We start from the raw sequence: 25,409 nt of genomic DNA, 5'->3' as shown, positions 1-25,409 counted from the left end.
ATTTTATCCTTTCTTTCCGTCAGTTTTCCTGGAACAGGCATTAGGGTGGTCACCCTGTAATTTTCTGCATCCCCTTTTTAAAGGTTAGTGTTAAACTGGCCACATTCCAGGTTTCAGGAATGGAGGCTGAGCTTTGTGTTGGGATACCAGTAATAATAAAGAGGCCAGAGAGCATACATGGGCTAAAGTAGGACCACTTTAGTAAACTATATCTTAAGAAATGATACACTTAGTCTTACACAATTGCACAGAGGGAAATGTACCCTGTGTGGGAAATCATCCAAAAATCTATCAAGTTCTGAAGACAACTTACTAGGTGACTTTACCCTACAGGCAGTAAAAGTTGACTCAAAATCTGATTCTTTCCCCTGCCATTCCCCTTCAAGTGAGAAGAGGACATTCCTGATTCTTGGCCCCATGGGGGCCACACAACCCCAAGTGAGTGGCACAGGTTAACCCCAAAAGTAATTCATACCCTGCCCCGTAGGTCACAGAGCCCTGTGCAAATCCCTGGAGTCATTTATCACCTGAAGGTGCCTCAGGGTGCTTGCCACCTCTTCCCTTTCCCACCCACACACCTTCCAAGTGACTAAACCAATTAAACAAATCAACCTAATTAATTGATACCCACAACTACACCTACCCAGCACTACATTGTGGAAATATATCCTACTGCTAGCCAATCGCAGAAGGAAGCAGAAGATTCTTGGCCCCCAAACTGGCAACCAGTTATACTCACAGTGCATACTGGTGGGGTGCTGCTTTTGGAAGAAGGAAACTGGGAGGTGAAACCTTAAATACCCTCCCATTAACTCATCTCCTGTGCTGGAATGAGCCAGCTTCCGGAGACCAGAAGCGGCTTCTTGCCAATCTTCTAGTCCCACTGCAAATGAGTTCCCACCTGGACTCCTTTTGGAGTGGGAAAGGGGGAGCATTTGTGTTAGAAGATCAGCCATTTCACATTTCACTTCAAGAATCCTGAGTTGGGTGCCATCCAGATTCAACAATGTGTCAGTTTTTATTTTATCATTAAGTCCTAGAATACCTTTCTCTTGCACTGCTATTTGCATCAGATTCTCTGCCTCCCTGTGAAAGCTAATTCAAGGCATAGGCCTTATATTTGCTGTGAAGACAGAGGCAAAGAATTCATTCAGCTTATCTGCAATCTCAACTTTCCTCCTTTAGTACACCATTGACTCGCTAGTACACCATTGACTCCCTTGTAAGGTAAAGGTCTAAGTAGCTTCCTAGCTGCTTTTGTTATTCTGATATATCTAAATACAGTGGTACCTCTGGTTACGAACTTAATTCATTCCGGAGGTCCATTCTTAATCTGAAACCGTTCTTAACCTGAGGTACCACTTTAGCTAATGGGGCCTCCCACTGCCGCTGTGCCACTGGTGCACGATTTCTGTTCTGATCCTGAGGTAAAGTTCTTAACCCAACATACTACTTCCGGGTTAGCAGAGTCTGTAACCTGAAGTGTTTGTAACCCAAGGTGTTTGTAACCCGAGGTACCACTGTATATCCTTTCTAAGGAATCATTTCCATTTTCCTCAGTGTGGCACTGTCATCCCCACCCCACCCCCGACACCTCATTCCACAGGGCAGCATGGGAGCTGCCATCTGGGAGCAGGATCCATCACAACTTAAAAGAGGTGGGTAGTGTGAATGCCAGAGGAGTGCTATTGAGCCCAGGCGGTTCCTTACAACAGAGATGGGAAACATCTGACCCTTAGGCCATTGTTGGCCCCACCAGGGGCTCTAAATTGACCCACAACTCCAAGCCCTCTGTACCTCAGCTGCCACTGATGCCTGCAGATTCAAAGAGCAGTGTGAGCAACTCATAAAGCCCTTTCAAAAACAGCTCTATGCTGCTCTTAAAACCTCTGGAAACTGGATATTTAAAGGGCAGCCCAGGGCTCCTGAGGGGGAGAAAGGGCTTTCAAATTGCTGTGTGCTGCACTTTGACACCCAACAGTCAGAGTTTCAAAACACACCATCCTCCGTTGTCACTGTTGTTGGAGTTTGCCTTATATATAATGCAGTGGAGAGAAGAGATAGTCTGGTAAGATGGCTGGTTGAAAGAATAAGTAAACTTCAGGTTTATTACTCCCGAGTCCTGGCAAACAAAGCCATTCCGAGTATAAGCTTAGAAGTGGCCATCACAGAGTCAGGAGGTTCACAAAAGGCAAGGTCTAACATGAACTGAAGCGACAGCAGGAAGGAAGTCAAGTTGGAGAGGAAAAACCATCTACGGGTATTTACTCAGGAAGGAACCAGTGAGGGGAGAATAGGTTGCCTTTCTTTCTCTCACCCACCACTGGCTCAGGGCTCTCCTTGCTTGGAGGCTTTTAAGCAGAGGTTGTGTGGCCATCTGTCATGTATGCTTTAGCCTGAGATTCCTGCACTAGATTACCCTTGCTCTCCATTCCAACTCTACAAGTCGATGGTTCTATGATTTTACAAACTATGATGTCAGATGACTGCCAGACGGGAAGCCCCACCCACCTGTCAAATGTGCTCCTCCAAGGATGGGGAGATAAGCAACTGGGCTGCTGATCTGAAAAGTTTCCCCACCCCTCCCTTACAATAACCATAAGTAACTTACGGCCCAAACCTAGACAGCATCTTTAAAAGCAGAGATATCGCCTTGCCAACAAAGGTCTGTATAGTAAAAGCTATGGTTTTCCCAGTAGTGATGTATGGAAGTGAAAGCTGGACCATAAAGGCGGCTGATCGCCGAAGGATTGATGCTTTTGAATTATGGTGCTGGAGAAGACTCTTGAGAGTCCCATGGACTGCAAGAAGATCAAACCTATCCCTTCTTAAGGAAATCAGCCCTGAGTGCTCACTGGAAGGACAGATCCTGAAGCTGAGGCTCCAATACTTTGGCCACCTCATGAGAAGAGAAGACTCCCTGGAAAAGACCCTGATGTTGGGAAAGATGGAGCGTGCAAGGAGAAGGGGACGACGGAGGATGAGATGGTTGGACAGTGTTCTCGCAGCTACCAGCATGAGTTTGACCAAACTGCGGGAGGCAGTGGAAGACAGGAGTGCCTCGCGTGCTCTGGTCCATGGGGTCACAAAGAGTTGGACATGAGTAAATGACTAAACGACAACAACAACAACTTACGGCCTGTTGGTTTCCCTCCATCTGACCTATGGCCTCCCCTCCTTGGAGCAAACGTGTGACTGCTCTCAAGCCTAATTGCTCCCTTGGGGGGGCATTTTTTTTGGGGGGGGGGAGGGAGGGTTGTTTTAACCCTCCCAATCTGGCCATTTTGTCTGAAAACTGCATCCAATGAAAGGCTGTTTACAAGCCTAATTGCTTGGTGGAGAGCACTTTTTCCGAGGGGGTTGTCACAGCTGGGGTGAGCTAAAAACGAAGAAAGGTTGTGGAGGTCAAAATGCATTCATTTGCTTCCACGCTCATTTGGTTTCTTCCAGGGAAACTTCTGAAAAGGGCCAGAAAATGCAACTTGTCAACAGAGATCTTTAAAGTTAAATAAAATAAGGAGTGTCTTTAAAAATCATTCTTTCTGCCTTTAAGTAGGTCACTCTGTTTTCGCTATGGAAATCAGAATCTCTTCAAAAAGCAGACTTGGCTCTGTATCTCCCTTATCTGCTTAATGCTGGAAGTCTGGGAAATCATCTCTTAAGAGAGGAGGAAAGGCTAGAGCTGTGAAAGAAACACATTCAATTTACCCCACAAACATGTGAAGGAAAACTGATTACTTTTTAATCAGAGATGCACCTAATTTTCCACTTTTTAAATGTTCTGATTAATATTTTTTTTTTAAAAAAAATGTTATTTCAAAGGGAATGGAAACTGGATGGAGTAGCTTTAAAAGAGGAGGGGTTCTGTTGGAAACACGGCAACCCTTCTTTTCCATGAAAAACAGCCAACATGGGGTAATGGGTATATGACGAGAATGAAATAGGCACACTCACAAAAAAGAGAAAAACAAGCTAACTAGCACCTATGCATTAGGTATGCTTGAGGGGTTTAAATTCTGGGAATACTAATGTGAACTGACCTGATCCACAGCTCTTGAACTAATGCGCAAATTGAAACATAATTATCTTCCCCATTTTTCACTTCTCTGACGTCTGCTCAGGAAAAAAGTACCAGATGTCATATTTTAAAATAAAATAAAAGACGTTTTTTAGAAATGCACCCATTAATATGCTACTTTCCCCCCAAAAAAAGAAAATGTGTACTTTGTTAGATATTTCATCTCAACATATGCACTTATAAATGCACTTTATCCTAAAATACACCAGGGGGGGGTTAGAAATGCATACACTGACGTTTAAATAATGATAATATGGATTTTAATGTAAAATAAAAATAATAATGCAACATTTGCCTGGGGAGCTTGTAGCCAGGGCTGTCGCAACGAACAACCACACGAGCCTTTGGGAGGCAGAGATGCGAGAAGGCATCAGAGGAGGGAGGGAACGAAAGAGGGACAGAGGCCATTGTTGCCCATGGCACCTCTGACTATCATTCAATGCACCCCAGGGTGCTACAGCACACTGGTAAAAACCACTGGGTTAAGGGCACTCTTAGGTCACCCTACAACTGCATTGATTTGTGGATCTCTAAAAAGGTAAAGGGACCCCTGACCATTAGGTCCAGTCATGGCCGACTCTAGGGTTGCGGTGCTCATCTTGCTTTATTGGCCAAGGGAGCCGGCGAACAGCTTCCGGGTCATGTGGCCAGCATGACAAAGCCACTTCTGGTGAACCAGAACAGCTCTTATGCTGATCAGTGGGGCCACAGGACACTTATAGGTTCACATGCCCAAGCCTCTCATAGCAAGGAAGAAGCATTCCTTCCAGTCATTGGTTGATTCAGTTAATATTCTCTATTTCTGCTTTTTTGCAGATCCCCTATGTTGTTACATTTAAATATAGCATTTGTTTCCACCACAGTTATGGTGTCTCAAGTCTTCACCATATGGGCATGATGGCAATTTCTCTTAAAAACAAACTTGGGCAGGGCGTCCCTTCAAATAGAGAACTGTCCTCTAAAATAGGACATATATCCCTAATTCTGGTCCATTGTGAGGGAAGAAACACAACAGAGCAATTTAATGCCAAGCTCCTGGGCCTGAAAAGTTCTCCCTCCTCCTTGAAGCATCCCTTTTATGGTCTGCAAAAGAAATGCAGGATTTGTCAGATGGCATCAGGAGTTCAGCTGTTCCGCACGCCATGTGAAATCCTTGTCCCAGTTTGCACTTGGTTTCGGCACAACTTTTGGTCATCATGCCACTTCATTACTGCATTATTTTTAGATAATTGCTACCACCATGTTAGAACGTGGGTCAGTAACTCTATGATTTATCGCCAGTTGGAGCAGTAAGAGAGATAAACTATCCAACTAGGAATATAGGAAGCTGCCTTATACTGAGTCAGATTTTGATGTTGTTTGTTGTTTAGTCGTGTTTGTCATTGCTTTTCTCCGAAGAAGCAGACATCTTTTAATTCCGTGACTGCTGTCACCATCTGCAGTGATCATGGAGCCCAAGAAATTAAAATCTCTCACTGCCTCCATTTCTTCCCCTTCTATTTGCCAGGAGGTGATGGGACCAGTGGCCATGATCTTCGTTTTTTTGATGTTGAACGTCAGACCATATCTTGCGCTCTCCTCTTTCACCCTCATTAAAAGGTTCTTTAATTCCTCCTCACTTTCTGCCCTCAAGGTTGTGTCGTCTGCGTATCTGAGGTTTCCAGCTAGCTCAGTATCACCTGCACTGACTGGCAGCAGCCCTTCCTGGAGTTGCCTGGAGCCTTTTGCATGAAAAGCAGGTCTCCATCCCTGAACTATGGCCATTCCCATACTTTGTAGACCTTGCAGCTTCCTACACCTTGGCCCTCCCTAACCTGCCTTACACCAAGTCATACTTATGGTTCATCTAGCTCCGTAGTGTCTCCACTGACTGGCAGTAGCTCTTCAGGATTTCACACTGTGGTCTTTGCCAGCCCTACCTAGAGCTGATGGAGATTGAACCAGAGACCCTCTGCATGCAAGCAGATGCTCAACCCCTAAACTAGAAGAAGAGAAGAGTTTGGATTTGATATCCCGCCTTTCACTCCCCTTCAGGAGTCTCAAAGCGGCTAACATTCTCCTTTCCCTTCCTCCCCCACAACAAACACTCTGTGAGGTGAGTGGGGCTGAGAGACTTCAGAGAAGTGTGACTGGCCCAAGGTCACCCAGCAGCTGCATGTGGAGGAGCGGAGACACGAACCCGGTTTCCCAGATTACGTGACTACCGCTCTTAACCACTACACCACACTGGCTCTCTACAGCCAGCCCTCCCTCCAACTGTTAGAGAAGGAAATCCAATGGGGATTTGGGCTCCTAAGATGAGTTTGTGCGTGTAAACAGAACTCTTTGAAGCACAAATTTCCTCTCCTGCCAAAGACCCAGCAGTGAAAGTGTGTAAGACACAATCCCTTAGGGCAGCCTTTCTCAACCTTGGGTCCCCAGATGTTGTTGGACTACAACTCCCATCATCCCTGAACTCTGGGCCTTGCTAGCTAGGGGTGATGGGAGTTGTAGTTCAACAACATCTGGGGAGCCAAGGTTGAGAAAGGCTGCCTTAGGGGTTTCAAGAGGTTAGTTTGGGGATCTTGGAGTTCCTTTAACAACTTGATCTTAATGATCTGCACTACACAGTTATGAATTACTGGTCTCTGCAGCCACGGTGATTCTCCAGCGGTTTGACTCCTCCCCTGGTGGTGCACACCATTATCTGGATGCAAACAGCAGCAATGCTCCTAGGAGTACAATTTCCCCCATTCAGTAGTCTAAGGTTAGCATGGGAATCAGATTTTACCCCCTCACATTGGTCAAAGATTTGGTCCTCTAAACCACATATTCTGCATAGGCAAAGGGGAATTCTTTAAAGAAAGTTCACGGGTGCCTTATGATTCCAGTGTGCCTGAATCATGTTTTGTAAACATGTCTCCCTCCCTGCAGTACTGGTGGGGTTTTAGCATACAGGGCACTTACTGCCATGTGTAGGGGGACTGTATTCATGTAAATAAGAGTTGAGTTTTAGTGGTGATGGAAATTGAAGAATCTTACTAGACCCTCAGCTTTGCTTACACTCTCTGTTTGTGGGTGGGAACGCTAATGTTCATTGTAAAACTCTGATTACTCATCCGTTGGTCACCAACAGCTTGGTCACAGCTCAGGGTTGGCAGGGTACTTTTACATATGCTGGTTTTACATACAAATTGGTTTTAAAAGGTCTTTATTTCCATATATGAAAAACTGAATCATCAGCTGTGGGTTATTCAGGGAGATATGGATCCAGTAGACTTTGCAGCCATGCGATGGCTACTTGCAACTTATATGGCAAAACAAACACAGGAATGGCAAATTCCATCTAAATGTGACGTTAAATGGAGATTATATTGCTTTGCAGATTGTACACATTGCCGTTGTACTCTCTGTATGCCATTTATCTTGCTGGGTTTGATCTATTCCGAGTTCGTTCTGTTATATGGCTCCATGTATGCTTTAGTCCTCTTTTATCAATAGAATTTTTGCAAAAAGAGTGAACTGCTTGAAGGGAAATAGAAGAAGCAACACACACACACACACACACACACACACACACACACACATCTAACCAGGTACAACATGGACATAATGATATAAAAAGCTAAAAATGATGTGTTCCTTTCCAGGCATCACAGCAGTTTTAATTTCTGCAAACCACCATTGCTTACGAATATAACCATTTTAGATAAATGTATTTATTTGGGATTTCTAGATCTTCTTAGCCCTAACGTGTGTGCTGCACTACCCTGCATGTCAAAAATAGATGGATTAATTGGCTATTCAAGTTAATATTTTCTGACAGTCCAATCCTTTTGCATTCCCCCTGTAATCACCCTTTTAAGTCATCTAATTTTCACATTATTTTCTATGGGCTGAACTACCATCACTCATTGAGCCAGCCCCTTATGCTTCACTATAGCACTCAATAGCTTCAACCACTGTCCTAACAAGTTGTATCAATGAAAAGAAGCTTTATGTCAGACTGCCAATCAATCAGTGCAAGAGCAAACAGTGCAAGCAGCAGTTTTGACTCAAACTTCCCTAGAAAAGAGGCAGTTTCAATAAATTTGACAGATGCTGTTCTTATGTACAGGGCAGATCTCAGACCCATTGAACCTAATGGACATGACTAACTTGGGGCCATTAGTTTCAATTGGTCTGTCCTTACTACAAATTAGTTGGAGAGAATCTAATGTATTACAGTCTGCAAACTGATAGGCAAAACTGAGATAGAGCCGTATCCTAACTCCCTTTGAGACAGTCTTAACAGTATGGGCTCCCCTGTTCTGTAAAAATGCTCGTGCTTTGCTGTTTCTTGTAGACATGCATCACTCCAAGCACATGGCTCACAGGAGCCAACAGGCAAGAGGTTGTCTCTCTCTGAAAGTCGACCCAATGCATGTTAAGAGAACCGGGCAGGGCTTCTGAATACAGGGCAGCAAAAATGCCTGGTTTCAGCACTGTCCCTGGCAGAATCTCTGTGGACAGCTCCCCGCTCTCCTGCTTTACTGCAACGGGTTATAGCTCCTTTGCCTGGTCAAAGGAGTTTCCAGCACCTATATACGTAAGCACTAACTTGGACCAAACCTGGAACTCAGGAGGCGTTACAGTGCTATTGAGTGATGTCCCAATTCCTTCCTGAACCATTGGGTGCAAAGTCTCACTCCTTAGAAAGCAGATTCTGACTCAACACCAGGAAGAACTTTCTGATAACAAGAGCTGTTTGACAGTGGGACAAACTCCCACAGGTGGACTCTCCTTCCCTGGAGGTTTTTCAGCAGAGGTTGGGTGGACATCTGTCATGTATGATCTAGTTAAGATTCCTGCACCAGGTTGGACTTGATGACCTTCCAGCTCTAGAATTCTGTGATTCTATTTGATGCAGTTGCTTTTGTTTTTGGGATGCTCCATGGCACTCTCATCACCTGGCCCTCAACTTTCATTACTCAGTAGGAGAGGCTGGGAGGAAAAGCTGGTTTAGGATTATTAGGACTACAAAACCTATGATGCAATACAATGATTAAGTATTTATATATGTGATGGGTGGAATACACAAAGACTGTAAAGGAGCCTAAATGAATCATTCAGCCCGGACACTGAGGTCCAGCGCCGAGGGCCTTCTGGCTGTTCCCTCGCTGTGAGAAGTGAGGTTACAGGGAACCAGGCAGAGGGCCTTCTCGGTAGTGGCACCTGCCCTGTGGAACGCCCTCCCAGCAGATGCCAAGGCAATAAGCAACTATTTTACTTTTAAAAGACAACTGAGCTGTTTAGGGAAGTTTTTAAAGTTTGATGCTGTATTGTTTTTAGTATTCGGTTTTTAATATTCAGTTGGAAGCCACCCAGAGTGGCTGGGGAAACCCAGCCAGATGGGCGGGTTATAAATAATAAATTACTAGTAGTAGTAGTAGTATGTAATCACAAAGGCAAGCATAATGGTGAGGGACACCAGCCCATTGAGTTCCACAGAAGTAACTTCACTGTACGTAGCAGGTGGAAGTGGAAGGATTTTATAGCAGCATCCATTAGAAGCTTCCAATGAAATGGGCCTGGATTCAAGAAAAATGTCCAATCCTGAGTCAAGGTGCAAAAGAACTTGATTGTCCCCCTCAACCAGCAAGAGCAACAGAAGTGAGCAAGAACTCGAACATGCACACATAATACAAAAGCTCAAATAGGTGAGCTATAAATGGAATATAAAGAATTATCCAGCATCTAGATCACAGATGTAAACATACATATAGAAGTCACAAGGTATCAAAACTGCAATAGTTTTTTTTTGTTTGTTTTTTAAGAATATTCATCTTTATAGCTGGTGGAGCACATTTTTACATCATGCGCTACTTAGCCTTGCCTGAGAAAAGTGAAATGGAACTCACCAATCCACACACAAGTGGAAATATACAATACACAATGGAATTCATCCAGAGCATCCCTGTGTGAATTCTTGCCCTTGTGAAGCACTAGCAAGCATTTCCATTCTGCTCCAAACCGCATAAGTCTGCAAGCCCCTGATCACCAGAACAATATGGTTGGCGAACAGTTTTCCACTCCCCCCCCCCTCGAAACTCAGAACATGAAATCCATTCACAAGAGCAGGCAGCACTCAAATAATAATAATAATAAGTAAAACACCCAGTAAAAGATGATAGATGGAAACAAATTGTGCATGCCTATGAGCCTCTCCTTGTGTCCTTTTCACTGAGAATCCATCATGCCTGGTGCCCATGATGCTATAGGGGCAGTTATACATACCATATTTTTTGCTCTAAAAGACTCACTTTTTCCCTCCTAAAAAGTAAGGGGAAATGTGTGTGCGTCTTATGGAGCGAATGCAGGCTGCGCAGCTATCCCAGAAGCCAGAACAGGAAGAGGGATCGCTGCTTTCGCTGCGCAGCAATCCCTCTTGCTGTTCTGGCTTCTGAGATTCAGAATATTTTTTTTCTTGTTTTCCTCCTCCAAAAACTAGGTGCATCTTATAGAGCGAAAAATACGGTAGCTGTGTTTTCAAAACCATTTGGGAAGGTGGGCATACTGCTGTGTTTGCAATAGGTGTATTTCCCATTAAAATAAAAAATGTTCCGGGGTTGTTGTTTTGTTCAACTTCTGTTGTACTATAGTGCTAGAGTTTCCCACCAAATGACTAACGATAGGACTGGCCCTGTAGTCTCCACTAAAATCAACAATCTCTCATCTTCTGAAAGATTCCCAGTTCCCATTGCAGTTTACGGAATGGCAGCCTGGTGTGAGCTGGTCCCAGTGAAGTTTGCTTTCCTAGATTCTACCTCTTCTTTGTAAAATACAGTTGGATCATTGTAATGGCGGATGAGCATGTATAAACAAGGATCAACAGGATGATTGCCTCTCCTCTGAAATGCCAAGCCGATTCGCAAAGAAAACACCATTCCGTCCCTGTGCAACCATGCATTAATTTAATGCTCAAAACTCAATAAGAGAACAGCTAAAGTTCAGGCACACTGCACAGAAAGTTAAAGGTGGTGGGGTGTTGTTTTTTGTTTTTGTTTTTTTCCAGTGCACACAGCAAACTGCTTTTAAGCTCTGCAAGGAACAAAGCTATCAAAAAACAGCGCTTGGCATCAAGATCACGCCTCAATTTGCAAATCCATAGGGGATGCTTAAGAAGAGAGGGTGGAGCTGGTGGCCTTTGAGTCAGCTTTTAATTAGATCTCTCACCTAGATTCCTTACAACTTCCAACCATGTTCCTGCATCCCACACAGCAGCTTTAAAGCTCCCTCCCTACATCTCAAAAGCGTTGTACCTTGTGAGATTGTAATAGAAATATCTCCACTGTGCCATAAAAAGAAATGTAGCTTGAGGATTTAATTAGCAGCTGTCAGGGGTGACCCATACGTATTGCTGAATTGTTTAACTTGTTCCAAAAGGTACAAATCACTACATTGTGGGGCGGGGGGGAGGAGTGATGTTTCAGAAACTTGACATCCCTTCAATCCCCATCTTTTTCTCCCCAACACCATGACGTTTCTGGTAATCAGAAATTGCTGCTCTACTCCATGGACACGGTACATAAAATATTAACACCTACATCACCAACCTGTAAATGAAGCCAATATTAAAATTGCACACAAATAAACCCCACAGGTGCATCAGAGAAAACTGAAGAGAGGGGAGGAAACCTTGCCCCATATGTGCCCACTTGACCACTTTGATCTGTGAAACTGACATTATTACAGGTGCCATGTAACGCTCATTCCTCAGCTGTCAATCTTTAACTGTGGCAGAACCTATACACTTTGGAACTCCCTGCCGATTGACAGCAGGCAACCACCTTCACTGCACACTTTTCTTGCAGCTGCCTAAAACATTATTTGTTTAGACAAGCCTTGTCTGTGTTTAGACAAGCCTACACAGACATATATAAGGTTAATGCATTTCAATTTTTGTTTTCTTAATTTTAATTCTCTTCAAACGTCCTTCCTTGTTTTTAACACTCTTCCGTGTTGATGCTAATATTTCTTGTAAACTGCTAAGAGGTTTTACTACAGTGAAGCTGCATATGCGTCTTGTCAAATGGAAACCATAAAGAAAAACATATCTGAGTGAGTGCCGCTTGCAGAAAGCCCCAAGTCATCTTCCCAAATCCCTCTGCGTCTTAAGTGTAAAGGGTCAAGTGATGGGGAGCGCCTCTGACTGGGGATCAATTGTGCTGTGGGCTCTTTAAAACAGAGATTGCAAACATGGGAGTCACGGTGTGGATCAGAGCCCTGGGTGATGGTGCTGGGACAGGAGGCAGATAAGAAGTTTAAAATCCCTATCTGCATCAGGGCCCTGATCAATATGATCATCATCATCATTATTATTAGCCAAATAAATTTTGTGATTCACATCTTGTCTATGACCCTGAAACTTTGGAGATTAGGAAAATTACCTGCTTCTGAAAAGCAGGTGATCACAACAGGTATTGTGCAAAATCCTCTTGGGCGCCTGCAATACTACTGGTTTATTATTTATATTTTATTTTTACATTTTTATCCAAGGAGCTCAAGGTGGCATACATGGTTCTCCACCTCCGCAATGAATACCCACAGCCCTCCTGTGAAGTGGTCTTCTACTTCTTCTTGGGCGATCACTCGTAGCCAAGTCAGATTGTCTTCCATGAACATGGTTTTAACAGTGAGTTCGTAAGTGACTGTGGAGGCCAATTCTGGCTCCACACATCCTTCTACAGTGTGGACATGGTTTCTGGGTGGGAATTGATCATGGTGAGGGTTTGCCAAGCATGCCTTCCTCTTATCATGTTCCTCCCTTTCTTCCTGAGTTTGAGTGTCTTCAAAGCCCATGACACCTTTGGTAAAGGCTGTTCTCCAATTGGAGCGCTCATGGGTCAGTGTTTCCCAGTTGTCATTGTTTATACTATATATTTTTAGATTTGCCTTGAGAGAGTGGATGCCGATGAAGATATTAACAAAAAATTGTTTTACTCTCAGCTGGATACCATCCTATCAGAGATGCCTAAGAAGGAAAAAATTATCCTCCTGGGTGATTTTAATGCAAGAATTGGGCAAGATTTTTGTCTGCAGCCCCTGTGAGGTACATTAGGCTGAGAAGCAGTGACTGGTCCAAGGTCACCCAGCAAAATTTATTGCCAAGTAGGATTTTGAAGGACAGATCATGAAGCTTCACTAGAAGGACAGATCGTGAAGCTGAGGCTCCAATACTTTGGCCACCTCATGAGAAGAGAAGACTCCCTGGAAAAGACCCTGATGTTGGGAAAGGTGGAGGGCACAAGGAGAAGGGGATGACAGAGGACAAGATGGTTGGACAGTGTTCTCGAAGCTACCAGCATGAGTTTGACCAAACTATGGGAGGAGTGGAAGACAAGAGTGCCTGGCGTGCTCTGGTCCATGGGGTCACGAAGAGTTGGACACAACTAAACGACTAAACAACAACAAGGATTTTGAACCCAGGTCTCCGAGGTCCTAGTCCAACACTCTAACCATGATGCTGTGCTGCTCAGGCATATTAAGCCTAAAATGGAAGACATTGGGAGGTGATCTTGCACAGTGTCTGGGCACCTCCAGATTATCAGTATTTGGCAAGAGAGAATCAAGTGCCTACTGGAACTTTGGGTATAGAGTTTAAGTGGGTGGAAGGGCTCTGTTGCTCTCAGGGGTACCCAATTGAATAAAATATTATGGGGGCCAGGTAAGCCCTGCCCCACATAATCCATCACATGATGCAGTGCCCACACACCATTTGAATGGGAATGCCCATCAACTTTGTGGGTGCCTGGCCCCCTCAAATATTTTTTTGTAGGGGCTGAAGCCTCCATGGCACCCTAGGATTTGGTTGGGGGGGGATCCAGAGTTGCTGAGGGTTTTTTTATTCAACGACGAATATTGCACACAGCACTAAAGCAAACATTACTTCCGGTTGCCAACGACGCCACTGTACACTGCTAAGGCAGTGAAGGAAGACGGAACTAGCATCAGGGGAGGGAAACGCAAGATTACTTGCCCAGGATCACTCAATTGACCCGCAATTGACCAGGGACACCCAGTGAACTACCTGTAGATCACGATTGACCGGTTGGACTTATCTGCCCTAGTACAACAAAACCACTTTTAAGAAATAATAATCTGACCCTCAGTGCTTTGGAGCCAGATGGATTTAAAAGCGTGGGAAGAATGAATGAATACTGGGAAGGCATGTGAACACCCCACAAGTGAATCAGGATAAAATGAAAGTGAATGCCCATTGTGATATAACCATCCCACGAACAAAACAAAAAAAAAAAAGAACAAATGTTGACTAAAGGCTGGATATAATGTAACGTCCATGTAAGCTTTGTGCAAGAGAATAAAAGAATGCTCTATAAATAAGTCATCTGGCGGGGCCTTCCATTGAGGCATGGTACTGTTGACTCTGATCGGATGACTGCAACCACTGAAGTCTGAGCTAACACACCAGCCTCCTGCTAGCAGGAGGCATCATGCAAAAGGTGTTGACCTTTCATAAACAAAATCCTGCTAGGTGTCCACAGAACTTCATGTTATATAGTAGCAGACAAATGGCATGAACAAGACCTACATAATTTGTTGATGCAGAACAGCAAAGATCATTCAGTTCGGAACTTAATGGTTAATTCTGTTTCCAGTAGGTCAGCTGATGCGAGGGAGGTGTTTCTTAGCAACCAGGCGGAGTGGCATGATGCTTGCTGAGGTAACATGTTCCCTGATTGGCTATGTAGTTCTGAGGGACTCTTTCCTTTGTATGTTTGTTTGAATGTCTCCCTGCTATGCACCACGCCTGAATTAAATAGGTAAAAACCGCTGTTCATTTCTCTTCAAATCATACATTGTTTTTGTTCGGTTTCCTCAGCAAAATCTTATAAGGATTTCTTGTATTGTGTTTTAATTTGCTGGAAGCCACTCAGAGTGGCTGGGGTAACCCAGCCGGATGGGAGGCTTGTAAATAATAAATTATTATTATTATTATTATTATTATTATTATTATTATTATTATTATTATTATTATTATTTTCTTTCTGGATTCCATCTGGATTGTTAACACATGGTTTGCTTTGTGATGTGACCGTGCGCTCCAAATTCCATCTCTTGTGAGGTACAGCTGCCTAGACACCCCACTGGTGTTTTTCTACAGAGAAATAGTGTCGCCATCATCCCTGTCTTAATACTTTAGTCTGAAAATGTGGACAATCTAATTTACAGTATTACAAAGGGGGAAAGTGACAGGCTTAAGTCAAGACTGGCCCCCTCCCTTCTGAGGTAAAGCCTTATTATTCATATGCAGCTTTCTAATACAGAGACATTTGTTGAGGGTTTCAAAGGAAATGGATGGGGGCCAAGACAGAATCACAACTATCCCAGAATTCACACACACACACACACACACACACACACAGGGGGGAAATACTTAGCACATGGTTAAGGTCATAAAATAACTAAGAGAAGAGGTACTTGCTGGATCAAACCAAAGGCCCATCTACTCCAACATGCTGTTCCCAAAGTGATCAACTAGACACCCCCATGCGAAGCCCACAATCAGGTAAAACGTAAAGGACCCCTGGACGGTTAAGTCCAGTCAAAGGCGACTATGGGGTTGTGGTGCTCATCTGGAGCCGGCGTTTGTCCACAGACAGCTTTCTGGGTCATGTGCCCAGCATGACTAAACTGCTTCTGACACAAGGGGACACCGTGACACAAACCAGAGTGCATGGAAATGCTGTTTACCTTCCCGCCACAGCGGTACCTATTTATCTACTTGCCCTGGCATGCTTTCGAACTGCTAGGTTGGCAGGAGCTGGCACAGAGCAACAGGAGCTCACCCCATCACAGGGATTCGAACCACCGACCTTCCGATTGGCAAGCCCAAGAGGCTCAGTGGTTTAGACCACAGCGCCACCCGTGTCTCCTCAGTTGGAATTCCCTGCAACTAGTACTCAGAGGCAAACTGCATCGACAATGGAGGCAGAACTTGTACATGTTTACTCAGGATTAACCCCCACTCCTTAAGTGTACATAGGGCTGTGGCCCCAGGCATTTCAAAAAAGTGCTCCATAAATCACACCTGAGTGATTATCTTATCAGGACTGGGGGAGAGGAACACATGCTGGAAGCCATTACTCCAGGGTAGGTAAATCTGTTTTACTCCAGGGTAGCTTCCTTTCTATTGCCAAGTTGCTGAAGTGTTAGAACATAGTTGCCTCCTGGCAGATTCTCCCTCCCCTTTTGCTACCAACAGACGCAACAAAGAGTGAGCATTAACTTTGCCTGTAGGGAGTCCGCATCAAAAAAAGCAAACGCACAATGGCTGCAGTTGAAAGCTTGGTGAGGTTCTCTAAAGCTTTCTGTGCTTCAGAAGTAGGCAATTGTGCTGGGTTTTCACACAATCACATGCACAGAGATAACACATGTCGAAACCACTGTGTGTACAGATAATCCCCCTCCCAATGATGATTTTAAGTGGGGAGGGGAAGAGGACTGTAGTGAAGGCAGTAGGTATCTACAAAAACATACGAGGAAGGCAGCCACCACACTTCAGAGCACACATCTTACTTCAACTCATGGAACATGTCCTGCTCATTTCAAGCTTGGAATGCTTTGTTAACATCTGGGAGACCTCACCAGACTTCAAAGGAAAAGAGAGTGTGTGCAGGATTTAACATATAGGAGCATAGAATGCTGTCTTCTACCAAGTCAGATCACTGGGCCCACCTAGATCAGGAGTGAAGAAGATAATGGACTCCAGATGCTGGATTATAGCTCCCATCATCTCTATTTGTCATGGGTGCCAGGGACTGTTGGGGGCTTGCAGTCCAGCATCACTGGAAGGCCACAGCTTCCACACCTCTTGATGTACACCGACTCCCAATGGCTCTCCAGGGATTTAGATGCAAGTCTGAATCTGAATAGGCCATGGGCAGAACTGGGAACATTTGCAAGCAACACAAGTGCTCTGTGATTGGGCTGCAGCCTCTTCTCAAAACATTGGAAGTTAAGAACATAAGATGAACCTGCAGGATTGGGTCAAAGGGGGTCCACCTAGTTCCTCATCCTGTTCTCACAGTGCCCAACCAAATGCCCACAGAAAGCCCACAGATAACAGCTATCTGAGTGGATAGCTCAGTTGGTTAGAGTGTGGCACTGATAATGCCAAGGTTGCAAGTTCCTACATTGCAGGGAGATGGACTATATCAATCTCAAGGTCCCTTCCAGCTCTGCAATTCTATGAATCTGCCTCTGACTGTGAAAGCAGAACATACCCATCAGCAACCACTGATAGCTTTCTCCTATATGAATTTGTCTGATACTTTTTCAAAGCCATTCAAGTTGGTGGCCATCGCTGCTTCTTGTAGGAGCAAATTCCATAATTTAACTATGCACCATGATGCCTTATAGTTGTCCTAAGCATTTATACCATTAGGACTATTAGTCCATATAGCCCCAGAATCGTTTACTTTGACTGGAAGCAGCTCTCCAGGCCCTCAGATAGGAACTTGTCCCATCACTTGCTATCTGATCTTTCAAGCAGCTGGTACCAGGGGTGGAACCTGGAGCCCTAGCCATGCTTCTCACACACACTGGCCTTTAGTTACATTATCTTCCCAATTCACCCCCCATTATCCAGCAGATTCTTTGCACTGCAGCCTAAAGCAGGTCTAACCATAGCAGAGGTACAGATAAAAGAAAGCAAGTTCCTCTAGATTAGGAGGAGAAAAAGGAGGTGCACACCTACCATTGAGCTGTCTGTAGACAATGTCTTCGAGAAGTGACAGCCTTTTCAAAACTGCATCCTGAATGGGGTTTCCAGTACGGGCAGTCAAGTTGGACACTTCTGCCCTGGGGTGGATTTCGTGGAAGGAGTCCCCACTCTTCACGACGATGGGCCTGCACTTGGCCAGGAAGAGGACGAACCCAGCAACTGCAATCAAGTTTAAGACCAGCAGGACTTTCACTCTCCTCAGAGAAGCCATCAAAGAACTGCCCAAAGTGGGAGATGCAACTCAGGTGACTACTTGGGCAATAACCAAAGGAGAAGGGTGGAAGCAGAAGTCGGATGACCTGCTCTCTGGCTACTTTCACTAGGAGCAAGAGGAGGAGGAGGAGGAGGAGGAAGGGAGGAGGTGAGAACACATTTCCCCATCAGCTTGTCCTTGTGGGAAGACTCCCTCCTTTTTTTTCCAGATTGCACAGCTGGGCTATTCACAGCAAGGGGAAGCGACAAATGTTTGCAGGTGGCGATAATCTTGAAAGGCAGTTCAGATCAGCTCTGCCACTCCAGAAATAGGTGCACCTGCTCCTGGAAAGAAAGCCAACCATTGCTCTCTGCAGGTCCCAGTGAAGCAGGGAGGTTTTGAAAATGTCCTTTGAGTTTCCAATCCCTATTGGAAGGAGATACCGGAAGACCTCTTCAGCAGCTGCCCCCACCCCCCTACCTGCCAGCGAGAGCCCCTTGATGCTACTGGATTTCGGAAAGGCAAACAGCTCAGACTTGCATGGAAACTCTTGCAGAAGGAAACAATTCAACTTCGTTGCAGAGGCTTTGTACTCCTCCCGTGGTCTTTGAAATGGAACTTACTTGGCAGCAGAAGATCCTAGTGTCCCAAGGAAGGAGGCCCCAGGATTGTGGGTCAACCCTTGTGGTCCTTTAAAATAAAGCAATAGCTGGACAAGGAAGAACCTTATCCAATACACCATCGGCTCAGTTCGCAAGGGACTCAAAGGTTGCAGGAAAAACAAGACAGAAAACAGGGAAGAATGGCAAGAGAATACAGTATAACTTTCACAGGGAGGGGGAGACACAGAGGGGGAGAGAGGGGGAGGAATCCTAAGAGGGGTTACTGGGACGCTTCCAGACTTTAGGAAGGGGACCAGGTGGTGAGAGGGATGACATTCCCCCAAGAAAGGTTGTATCCTGCTTCTCCAACAACTGGGGTGGGGGTAGACAGGGGCGCACCGAGTCTCTCCAAAAGGCGAAAGAGCAAACAAACACGCGTCTCTTCGCTTCTCTTTCCCAATACTTTAGGAACCTGGGTGGGAATTAAGGGCTCAAAAAAACCTAATTGTTAGGAAATGCGGAGCGGGGGTAAGAGGGAGGAAACGTGCAGGCAGACAGTGACAAAAGACTTCGTAAGGGAGGGGGAGGGAGAATCTGCAGAGAGACAGAAGAGGAGAGAAAGTGACTTTAACAAAGATACGGATAAAAGGAGGCGAAAGATGGAAGCAAAGGGCAGCAACCCCCCGTTCCCATTCCGCTTGGACCCCCTTCTGAGATGCTTTTAATTGGTCTTTAGGGCGCAGCGCCCGCAGCTAGAATGGGAATCGCCTGCGCTCTGGATGTGAAAGCGGCATCGCGGGAAGGGGGGGGGGGAGGCGGAAGCAGGTGTTGCTAATAATAGGACCCTCCGCCGCCTTTCTTCGCTTTCGCTCTCGCCTCCCTGGTCGCAGCCCCTCGCCGGCTCGCCAGACGCGCATTCCCTCTCCCGCCGAGGGGGGGTTCGGTGCTGCGGCTACCCCCACCCCACCCCGCAGCTTGCCTCCGGTGCGCAAAGGATGTATATCTAAATGGTGGCGAGGCTGGAGAAGAGGATGTGGAGGAAGAGGAGGATGGGGGGGCGGTACCCCGGGAAATCAGGTCATCGTGGCCTCCACGAAGCTGTTCCGAGGGATCTTCCGGGGCCCGAGCGAGGAGGAGGAGGAGGAAGCAGCAGCAGCAGCAGCGATGGTGGTGATCGTGGCGGTGCCTGCGCGGCTGATGGTCGTGCGTTGCGCTCCCCGGCCGCAGCTTCCCATCGCAGCCGCCGTTGGAGCCATCCGCTTTCACTGTGCTCGGAGGAAAGGGGGAGAACAAAATCCCCCTTGCATGGCTCAAAGGAGGCGTTGCAAAGAAAACCTGGGCTGGGGAAAAGAAGGGGAATTGGCCACCGGTTCGCGATTGGAGGCCGGGCTTGAAATGATGCTCTCAAATGCTGCATGCAGACAGAAAGAGAGGGGTTCTGTGGAGGTTTTAAACACACACACACACACACCCCGCACCTCTAGGAGTTAGGGTCTCTGAACACCACGACACAGGCGCACACCGTTTTTTGCCGAAATTAATTCTATTCGCCCACCCCTGCGGGTTGCCAACTTTTAAACCAGCCGGGCAGCTTTCCTCTTAAGCACAGTTTAATCTGAAAATGCCCAGGTTTTAAAAACTCCCTGAGATGGTGACGAAAGCTTCCCCTGCTGCTTTGGATCGATCCAATCTCTCCTGCTAGGGGGCTGGCCTTTATTGTGGCAAGCTCTGCCCTGTGGAACTCCTTGCCAGGAGAGGTTTGGGTAAAAGGTAAAGGTAAAGGGACCCCTGACCATTAGATCCAGTCGTGACCGACTCTGGGGTTGCGGTGCTCATCTCGCTTTATTGGCCGAGGGAACCAATGTACAGCTTCCGGGTCATGTGGCCAGCATGACCAAGCTGCTTCTGGCGAACCAGAGCAGCGCACAGAAACACCGTTTACCTTCCTGCCAGAGCGGTACTTATTTATCTCCTTGCACTTTGACATGCTTTCGAACTGCTAGGTTGACAGGAGCAGGGATCTTCATCACGGGGATTTGAACTGCCGACCTTCTGATCAGCAAGTCCTAGGCTCTGTGGTTTAACACACAGCGCCACCTGTGTCCCTAAGAGGTTTGGGTAGGAATCATTCAACACCTCCTTTCAGATGGCTCCTAAAAACTTTGTGATACCGACAGGCCTCCACAATGCGAATTTCTTTTTAAAGCAACCAATATTTACTGAATCTTTCACCAGTGCTTTTAATTGCAGTGTTCTGCGCTGTATACTGCCTTGCTGTATTTTTTTATGGAAGTGTGGCCTGCAAATTGGGGCAGGGCCTGGTGGTGCTTTGTGAAGCTGCAAACATTCCAGCCTTGCAAAGCAGCTCAGGTCTAGCATCGCTCCAGTGGTGTTGGTAGCAAGGGCTGGGCTAACATGCAATGGGCTCCTTTCACCCTCTGCCCTGCACACACACACACACACACACACACACACACATACACAGGTGCAGTGGCGTAGCGTGGGGGTGCAGGGGGGGCCAGCCGCACCGGGCGCAACATCTGGGGGTTAGGGTTAGGGGGCGCAAATCCACGGGTTAGGGGGCGCAAATTACTTGCCTTGCCCCGGGTGCTGACAACCCACGCTACGCCACTGCACAGGTGAGCCCCGGGCACCATTAAAGCATGCTCTGCCACTCCATGGGAGTTGGGTGCTCAACAGTGGTAGGTACTGCCAAGGCACAAAGAGGATGGAGCAAAAACCAAAGTTGAGTGGAGCCATAAGAAGATCCTGCTGGCCAGTGGCCCATTTAGTCCACCATCTTCTCACAGTGCCCACAAGCAGGACAGGAGGGCAGCCATGCCCTCCCCACTTACGTTCCTCAGCAACTTATATTGTAGGCATCCTGACTCCGATCCTGGGGGTAATTTACAGAAGAAGAGCCTGCTGGATCAGGCCATTGTGGTGTAGTGGTTAAGAGCGATAGACTCGTAATCTGGGGAACCTGGTTCGCGTCTCTGCTCCTCCACATGCAGCTGCTGGGTGACCTTGGGCCAGTCACACTTCTTTGAAGTCTCTCAGCCCCACTCACCTCACAGAGTGTTTGTTGTGGGGGAGGAAGGGAAAGGAGAACGTTAGCCGCTTTGAGACTCCTTCAGGTAGTGATAAAGCGGGATATCAAATCCAAACTCTTCTTCATCATCTAGTCCAGCATCCTGTTGTCACAGTGGCCAACCAGATCTAGGAAACCCGCAAGCAGGACCTGAGCTCAACAGCTCTCTCTGCTCCTGCAGTAACTGGAATGCAGAATCGGGCTGCCTCCAACAGTGAAGACAGAGCATAGCTGGCAGGGATAGTAGACGTTGATAGTCATATCCACTGTGATAAACACTCATTCAGACATATTTACACATATTCACCCACACAAGCACCACAAGTGAGCAGAGTGATGGGAGAAGAGAGACCTCTGCCATCATATTTAATCCTTTTCATGAAAAAAGAAAAAAAAGTTTCTTTTAAAAAGTTAAAACTACTTACACTATATAATATTGTATATTACACACACTCTCTCTTCCCAAGTGGTGCAGAAATCCATATAATATATGGATATAACATATTATATTAGCCTTTGGTGGTGCTCTTTGCTGATTATATTCTAATACATTGTACACTATGTTGATACATTTTTATGGCACTGTAGATATGCATAATAAAATAAAGACATGACTGAAATGCAAACCCATTTGAAAGTGGCCTTTCCCTAAAGTAAACAGTTTCCTCTAGAAAAAAGAGTCTGAATTCCAGAAGTGGGTGGGGCGGAAGAGCTGCTTTCCCTTCTGTTCTGAAAGCCTAAGTGGTATGAATTGGTTAACTAGCAGGGAGTCTAGGGGCAGAGTTTATGGATTTAATTTATGGCCTCTGCAAACTTTCTTCCAACAATCTGAGCACTGATGAACAACACATGTTTTAATGGGCTTCACCCAAGTCGGCATAATCGTCATGATTATTGGAGCACAATCAATGTTCACTAGCCTTTACACATTCGCTAGAAGAAAACAGTGCCTTTCACTGAACTTTCTGTTCACTTACCAAATTTGATGGTGGGGGAACCTCCAAGAGCTACATTTCCCCCATTGCTCAGCATTTGGGGGGGTTGAAACTCCTGGCTCCTATAATCTGCTCCCCCTTCTGTCTCTCCTTGAACCAATCAGCAATGAATGGCAAGTCTGAATCTACATTCACTGTGCTTGTGCCCTTGAGTGCTCACCAAGGCAGCCAACCTAACCCATCCACTGACCTGCCCATAATGAAGTCAGCACAAACTCAGTTATGATGCATACCATACATTTGAACCAACCATCTCCCCCCTCCAAGAGAATCCTGGGAACTGTAGTCCCCCCCCCAACAGAGCTAAAATCCCCAGCACACTCAACAACAAAAATTCCCAGGATTCTTTCCTGTGTGTGACTCTGCTCACCTGCTGACTACCAGATCAAAAAGCCCTTAGATTGGTAATAAAGAGATCACACCTTCCCCTAAAAAGACAAACAATTGTCACCTGTGGGAAGGAGGAATAGACAGTCAAATTCTATAATGTGCGAAATAAGATCCACTATTCGCTGTGGTGAGCCTTGGGCTTGCCGACCGAAAGGTTGGAGGCTCGAATCCCCACGACGAGGGGAGCTCCCATTGCTCAGTCCCTGCTCCTGCCAACCTAACAGTTCAAACGCACGTCAAAGTGCAAGTAGATAAATAGGTACCACTCCGGCGGGAAGGTAAACGGTGTTTCTGAGCGCTGCTCTGGTTTCACCAGAAGCGGCTTAGTCATACTGGCCACATGACCCGGAAAAACTGTCTGAGGACAAATGTTGGTTCCCTCAGCCAGTAAAGCAAGATGAGTGCCGCAACCCCAGAGTCGTTTGCGACTGGACTTAGCTGTCAGGGGTCCTTTACTTTTACCCATGGGTAGACAAACTAGACCCAGGGGCCGGATCAGGCCCAATCACCTTCTAAATCTGGCCTGTGGACAGTCCAGGAATCAGCATGTTTTTACATAAGTAGAATGTGTCCTTTTATTTAAAATGCATCTCTGGGTTATTTGTGGGGCATAGGAATTCATTCATTCACCCCCCAAAAAAATATAGTCCAGCCCCCCCCCCACAAGGTCTGAGGAACAGTGGACTGGGACCCTGCTGAAAAAGTTTGCTGACCCTACCTTTAGTTTTAAGATCCACTACCAACCAACAACAAGCCCTTTCCAGAGCCCCATCTGTTATATCTCAGATCAGACAATTACAAACTCTTGGCACCTAGGAAGATAGCTGCTCCAATGCCTTCTGAACTTTATCAGGCCCATCCCTTTGACCAAATCATTCTCATGAAAGTGGATCAATAACCCATTCAGGATAGCACCTCTGGCCAAAAGTTGACATGAAGTCAAAAGCCACGCACACACACACACACGCACACACACACACACACACACACACACACACACACACACACACACCGTCATCCCTGAACATGCTGGCTGCAGCTGATGGAAACCGGAGTCCAACATTTGGAGAGTTACAGATTCTCCATCACTGCCCAACAGGGTTAAAAGAAAGGTAAGTGACCAAGAATCAAGTGAATTCTTTGGGATCTGAGCACTGATGCTTTTTTTTGGGGGGGGGGAGCAGGGCAGTTAATGTTGGAGGAAGAATACCAAAGCTACTTTTAGAACAAAAATGCTTGAAATGTGGATATAAAAAAGACTTCGGCTTCCAGAACTGTCAGCCCCAACTCAATTCTGCTGCAGTAAAATGAGCTTAAAACTGTTCTAATCACATCCAGACTTGTTTATCTCACAAGAGCAGCCACGTGGCAGTCAAAGCACTGGGGACAATGAGAGTCTCTAGCATATTTTTAACTGCATGGAATTTCTGGGGTGGGGAGAGGGGAGAACAGAAAAGAGCAAGCCTCTGAAACTTCCATATGGAAAGGGGGGGGGGGAGAGAAACAACTGTTGAAGTTGGATGGCTTTGCCATATATGGCTCCAGCATTTCTGTTGCCACCTTTTCGACGATGAAGTTGGACGGGGTGGTTCTCTCCACCTTGTGCACACATACTTTTCACGGTGAGTCTCCTCAAATATATCCTTTTAGCTGTACCAAAGTGACACAACACATTCTATAAATGGAATAAGTAATAGCAAAAATTCTCATTCTTCCAGATGGCGTCCGCACTGGCCTAGATTTGCCAACTCCACACACACAAACCACAGCCAAGACTCCTGGCCTGTTTAGCAGACTGTGACAGATAGAAGTCCGCCAGGTAATAATAATAATAATAATAATAATAATAATAATAATAATAATAATAATAATTTATTATTTATACCCCCAGCCACTCTGGGCGGCCCCCTATCAGTGTTAAAAACAGTACAGCGTTACATATTAAACTTCCCTGAACAGGGCTGCCTTAAGATGTCTTCTGAATGTCAGGTAATTATTTATCTCTTTGACATCTGATGGGAGGGCAGTCCACAGGGCGGGCACCACTACCGAGAAGGCCCTCTGTCTGGTTCCCTGTAGCCTCACTTCTCGCAATGAGGGAACCACCAGAAGGCCCTCGGCGCTGGATCTCAGTGTCCGGGCTGAACGATGGGGGTGGAGACGCTCCTTCAGGTATACAGGACAGAGGCCGTTTAGGGCTTTAAAGGTCAGCACCAACACTTTGAATCGTGCTCAGAAACGTACTGGGAGGTAAAGCTCTACTTGCTAAATCTCGGGCTTTCTCAAGCAGTCATG

The 25,409-nt window shown here is 46.0% G+C and overlaps 1 protein-coding gene across 1 annotated transcript in view; it reads right to left on the bottom strand.

Annotated features, from left to right (window-relative positions):
• The window catches only part of GALNT17 (polypeptide N-acetylgalactosaminyltransferase 17), a 117,121-nt gene extending 97,065 nt beyond the window's left edge, over window positions 1–20,056 (bottom strand). The window contains exon 1 of the mRNA XM_081173015.1: window positions 17,817–20,056. Coding sequence (XP_081029141.1) covers window positions 17,817–18,054 — 238 coding nt within the window. The 5' untranslated portion in view covers window positions 18,055–20,056. The remainder of the gene's footprint in view (window positions 1–17,816) is intronic.
• Window positions 20,057–25,409: the final 5,353 nt, after the last annotated feature.

The sequence above is a fragment of the Podarcis bocagei genome, assembly GCF_964188305.1.
Source record: "Podarcis bocagei genome assembly, chromosome: 15".
Taxonomy (NCBI): Eukaryota; Metazoa; Chordata; class Lepidosauria; order Squamata; family Lacertidae; genus Podarcis; species Podarcis bocagei.
This window is presented reverse-complemented; position numbering and strand designations above follow the sequence as displayed.